Source organism: Aphelocoma coerulescens, chromosome 5 (genome assembly GCF_041296385.1).
Source record: "Aphelocoma coerulescens isolate FSJ_1873_10779 chromosome 5, UR_Acoe_1.0, whole genome shotgun sequence".
NCBI lineage: Eukaryota > Metazoa > Chordata > Aves > Passeriformes > Corvidae > Aphelocoma > Aphelocoma coerulescens.
The window spans coordinates 15,910,251-15,916,250 of NC_091019.1; the positions used below are offsets into that span (position 1 = coordinate 15,910,251).

Genomic DNA, 6,000 nt, shown 5'->3' on the forward strand with positions numbered 1-6,000 from the left:
TGAAGCCAAACTACCAGAACCAGCTGGTGTCTGGCCCAGGAGTGTTCTGAGAATATTCAATATCATCATCTTATGCAATCACAGTGTTATCTCATACCTAGTTTTTGTCCTGGGGTAAGGTGGGCACTCAGCTGCTCAGAACACAAGGCCAGAGTTCAACTTGCCCAGCTCCAATATTCTCTTGAAATCCTGCCCTAAGGTTGGTAGGCCTGTGCCAACAGAACCAAATCCTGCTTGCTCCTTACTCCAAGGATTGCCCACACCTCTCGGCTAAGTGCTCACACTCCCTTCCATCTCCTCTGCTCCAGGCTCCAGCCAACTGCCACCCCCTGGGAGCCAAACATTTACTGCCTGAAAACCCCAACACATGAAAACCAACCTCTCTCAGTGCTTCTGTCAAAGCAACTGCTGCCTTTCAAGCTGATTTCCCTGACTAATTAAGCATGGAGACATACCAGACTGCCAACTGAATGGTGGTTGCAGCATCCATCACTCCAGCAGAATTCAACCTAATGGGCTAAAAGCTGCAGCTTGAGAGCCCAGAACAGCTTGTTCACTGGAATGGAAAACCCATTGTTTACTGTGGTCTAAGATTCCCCAAGTTAAAGAGAGAGGAAAAAAAACCCAAACAAAACTCCCTACATTCTCCAGCCTTGAAAGCATTAATTATGAATTACTAAGGGAGAAAAAACACCTGCTCCCCTTTCATCATTAACATTTCATGTATTACACCTTTCAGTCTCTTCTCAGACATTAAAGCTCCCCAGGTCCTTCAGAAGTAGTAAAAAGGGCATGGCCACACTAAATCCCATTTGCCTATGAAACCATGGTGTTTCCACCAGGAATGAAGTTTGTTTCTCTCCCTTGTGTATTGTCAGCTTCCTGTGTGCACATGTAGTTTGGTGTAGTGGCTTCCCTGTCTGTTTGGGAGAGCATTCTCCTTCCTGTTGACTCAGTAGTTCACATTGAAATGACTGTGAACTGTAAGGTGTTATTTGTACGGGTTTTTTTACCCTCTGCAACAGCTTAGATCCTCATGAAGACCCTGAGAAACAGGGCAGAATTTAGTTACATCAAGTGTAAGGCAATTAGACCAAAAAGAGAAGAGCATTGAGTCAGGCTCAAGGATGCCATGGATGAAAGCAACCTGGAGTGTCCCACACAGCTCCATGCACACATTCACACTCCAACTACATCTCAATTTGAGGAAAAAAAAAAACAACAATTTTCTCCTCTCACAGGGAGGAAATAAATAGCAACACAGATAACTACTTGTCTTTATTAAGGACACTAGATTGTAAGATTAAGATTGTAATTGTTGATGCCTATCCTGATCAAATCAGGATCTGGACACATTTGTGATAAGAAAAATCTCAGCAGAGCAGACATTTGTTTTAATGAAAGTATTTTCAAACTAAAGATGGAAGGAAGAATCTAAGTTACCCTATTGGCACAAAAGGACTAGAAGGAAAATTACTGCAAGCACATTTAAGCTGCAGCTCTATTAGAAGAAAAACACCACTGGTGTTTACAGAAAATAAAATGAAAAAGTTTCACTAAGTACCTGACCTCAGTGTATAATTTCAAATCCTTTGAGGCAGATACAACATTACAACAGTGTATTTTTGATTCATCAGAGCCAAAGATTTTATATCTGGAAAAAAACCCTGACAACCTATTTTATATTTATATCCCAATTCAAAGAGCTAAGATAAAAGGAATAACTTCTTTCTTGACCTAGTAATATTGACAGAAACAATAATATTTCTGATGCCAAAAATTGACTCTGATAGCTGAGGAAATAATTAGAGAATTTGAGTTTTTAAGAGAAGAGATCATCAAACATCAGCAAAAACATCCTGTTTCTAGGGGTCTGGTTCTAAGAACCTAAACAAAGGATAGATACCTGGATTGGGCAGGTTTTCACTTTAGATTGACTATTAGAAGAAATGATAGCCAAACTACAGAAGATGTGCAGAGCTGAAGACTGCTTTGACCATCTCCTGCAATGGATTACTTTCTTATGAGAATTTGAAGAAACATTTCAATGTTTTAAAGTGACAAACTCCCACATATGTTTTCTCTTTTTCAGATGTGAGCCTAATTCCCAGCTGCAATTTAGCAACCAGGGGAGTCACTCCAGCAGGAGTTAAACAGGGGCTGCTGCACTGGGCAGGGGACAGGACAGGGTCTGTGCCTGGGTGTGAGTGGGAGCATGAGACACCTCTGATCAAACAGGGAGCAAAGCCAACTCAGTTTCTGCAGGGGAAAAGCAGCAAAACAAGCAAACAAAAAAGCCACCACATAACCAGGAAGATATCAGGGAATACCTGTAAATAAATAGTTTTAATTTTACCTCTCCCTGTTTCAACATATCTGTTTTTCTTGCCTGTCTTCAGCTATTTATCGTCCTGTCCCTGTTCCCTTTACTCCCATTCCTGCCTTGCCCTTCTGTGTAATCCACTGTAATTCTACTGCCAGAAAAACTCAGAGATACAAAATACCCATTTCTCATTTTTTCCCATCAGCTGGTGACACCTTCTCCTGCATCTTTCCTCTCCATCCAACTAACAACCAGGCAGCAGCCACCTCTAGTGTCTCTTTCTGCCACCAGAGCCTTGGTGCTGGGCAGGTAACAGAAGGTTGAAACCTTTAAGAGGAAACTTTGAGTCACCATCACACTCTGCAAAGTGCCACTTGATAACAACCACAGGCTAGATAATAAGAATGCCTTAAAAGACAGCTATTTCTCGGATAAGCAGCTGTAAAAACACCCTGAAGTGTTGCATATATTCAAAATTGGAGCTTCAAAGTCACAAAAGTCAAGAAAGTACATTTTTCAAAAAAATCAAGACATGCCAACTTTTCCTGAAAATTCTTTCCTGCCTCAGGGATATGAAGCACCACCCTATGGAATGTATTCCCAGCCTTCCACCCTCCTGCTAAGGGCTGCTTTTCCAGTGCTCCCAACACTGGATGAGAAAATGCTGTTTGTTAAGCTGGTTTCCTACACGCTACAGGATCTGCATGCAGTATTACCGTGCTTTTGTAATGTCATCCACAGCCCTGCTTAAGTTACAGCAGTCACAAGGTTCAGATCTTGCAGACCTCAGTACAGGCTTTTTGCCACACGAGTGCACAGCACAAAAACCCACTGCTGCTACATAAGCATCAGCATTGCAACACTCAGCAGCTAGAGGATTTTTCTATGCTTCATACAGCTCAACAGATAGAAAGCACTGAAATACACAGAGCAGAAATTACCAAACCTCGGATATAAGCTGCAAAACTCTTTTATATCTGAAGTACCTCGCTCTTAGCAGTGCTTTTGCACCTCAGTTAAGTAATACCTGTTGGATAACCAGAAATAGAAATTGCTTGGAAGATGCTTGTGCTTATTTACCAACTCCAGTCTTTGATAAAAATATAGATCTGAACTGAGTAAGTTTATTTCAAGTGAAACAAAAATAGATTCTCTTTACTGAGTTTATGTCATGAAATCAGGACAAGAGAGAGTAGAGAGACCTTCTTTAGATAAACCAGTTTCTAAGAGACGTAAGCAATGAGTTCATGAAAACCTGGAACATCTAAGTACAGCAATACCTTGTCTGGTAAAATAACCTGTTTTCTTCAGCAACTTTCACTGCTCCAGTATTTTTCCAATCAATAGTATGGTATAAGACAATATTTCTTAAGTTTGTGTTACTCAAGAGATTGCACACAATTTCTAAAATAGGATATAGCCAAACATCACAGCCATTCTGAAAATATGAGCTGTTCTACAAAACTACTCATCCCCACAGCCAATCCCCCTCTCATTGTTGAGGAATGCATTTAGAGCAGGTAGCTCAATTTGAAACTTACACACCAACCTGAGTATTAAAAGTATTCCTCAACATCACAGTACCCTCAGAGACACAGGATAAAAGAGCTGCCTAAATCCATTTCCTGGTAAAAGTTTCCTTTCCATATTTTTCCACAAACATTCCTCAGCTATATAAGTTATACTTGTAAAATACCCATGTCCATCTGATCAGTGACACAAAGTGACTGTGGTCAGGCCACAACTCAAACAAAAGATTAATACCCCAGGGTTCAAGCTGAAATAAATGTTTACTTGCAGAGCAGATGCGTATTTTCTTCTTCCTCTTCAGCTAAAGAAAGACTCACCCACTCAGCTGCTTCCAAGAAATAGTATTGGCCTTGACCAGTTCAGCTGGGATTAATTTAAGGAGCATGACGAAGCACGGTCAGCTCTAAGAGCATTTGGCTGCAGAACAGCCCTGCAATAAACATCTGCATTACTTCAGCAGGACGTGAAGAGACAGGTACTCAGCTGCTATACGTTGCCTTTTGCCTAGAAAACGTGGAAATCAGGGCTGAAACACATCAGAAACCTAATTGCTGTTTGCTTCATCAATATCACTAACATCTGGGCATTTTAGTTGTTTGACCCTGATTTAGGAACACCCTAAACCACGTGCTTTAAGGTCTACCAGGTCAGAAACCCATTTGCTTGCTGTGGTGAGCTGGTCCTACACCTTTGCTCCCTACAACATTGAAACCTATTTCCATCAACTGCCTGGTGACACCAGCTGTATTTCAGAAGTTGTTGTCCCTGATTTGCTGCCCTGAACATGAAGAGCTGTGCTTCAGCTCCTCCTGCTTCTCTCTACTAACAAATGCCAAATGCATGTGTTTTGTAACAAAGGGAGAAACATTGCGATAACTTTACTGTTGAATTTGTAAAATTCTCATCGCTATCAAGCTAGAGCAGGTGTTTTGCCATCTTAGGTTTACTGAAGTTGACTAGCAAATTAAAAAAGGTCGTTTCCATGGTTGTCTGCAATGCTTAATGCAAATGAAGTAGCACACATGAATTTCTGTGTGGAGAAAATGAGTTAAATTTCACCAACGACAGACGGTAACCACCAATCCACCTGTAAACAAAAGCACCACTCTGTCCCTAACAGAACAGAGTATTGCTCTGCCCCTGAACACATTTGCATGTTTATTTAAGCTTGCAGAGCTGAGAGGAGAACTCAAGCAGCTGAATCCTCGTGCTTGTATGGGCAGTTATTTGAGCTGAATCTGAGAGACACAAACCCAGGGGTGGCTGGGCAGGAACCAGCTCACAGCTGTGTCCATGCCACCAGCTCTTCTGCGATACTGGGTGCACCTCCCACCCTTGCCATTATGGGAGCATTGCATCTTATTACATCTTTTTGCCAGGACTCACATCCTTCAGTGGTTCCCCATCAGAGAAGAGCCTCTCCAGTCTCCCCCACCTACTCAGAGTTCTCTCAGCCAGGCCTAGGCAGGATTTAAAACACGTGAGACTCAGAGCTTTGCTCTCAGGTGGCTGAGAACTGAGCCTAAATTTTCCATCAAGATCCATTGGATGGCATCAAGACAGCAGAAGATTACTTCTGTGAGAACATACATACATGTCTACATCACTCCATTTAAAAAATTTTTGGTGTATTCTACAAAATAACTCTCAACTCTCTGCTAACACAATGAGATCTGTCCAATATTTTAATTTCAAAAGCAGTTTTAGATAACAAATCCCCCTCCCCCACTCTCAAGATAAAACGAATCCAGTCTCTAGGAACTAAATCAATAACAGCATTAAAGGGTGGTAAAGACAGTTTGGGAATTAGTTTGTTTTTAACGCCAAGAGAGTAGGCTCTTAAAATTAATAACATAGGAGGTATTCAATTTCTTCCCAGCTATACCTGAATGCACCCAATTGCAACACTAATATATCATGAATTTGATCAATGTCATGGTATTTTTCCAGTAATTTGCTCTAATCACTGGTGCATTTGAGGCATAGGTAGTGTTTGAAAAGAGCAAATGAACCCTTACCAAAGAAAAATTAGCACTGAAATATAAAAGCACATGAAGGCAACTTTACAAGACTGGGTGGTCTTCCAAAAATTAGCTTTTGCCTTTAGTCAGCCTTTAGCAGCACAAGGAAAATGCCCTCATGTGCTG

General features: G+C 41.3%; 1 protein-coding gene across 8 annotated transcripts in view; it reads right to left on the reverse strand.

Annotated features, from left to right (window-relative positions):
• Positions 1-5,329, reverse strand: part of TUB (TUB bipartite transcription factor) — a 110,066-nt gene extending 104,737 nt beyond the window's left edge. For 2 of the 8 annotated variants that reach the window (XM_069016813.1, XM_069016812.1), the window contains exons 1-2: positions 5,240-5,329; positions 4,171-4,357 (exon numbers count right to left, since the gene is read on the reverse strand). In XM_069016813.1, the coding sequence (XP_068872914.1) occupies positions 4,171-4,238 (68 nt within the window). In that variant the 5' untranslated portion in view covers positions 4,239-4,357; positions 5,240-5,329. Of the gene's footprint in view, positions 1-4,087; positions 4,148-4,170; positions 4,358-5,239 lie in introns of those variants that run through there. The other 6 variants (XM_069016817.1, XM_069016816.1, XM_069016825.1 and 3 more) reach the window with 4 other exon arrangements.
• Positions 5,330-6,000: the final 671 nt, after the last annotated feature.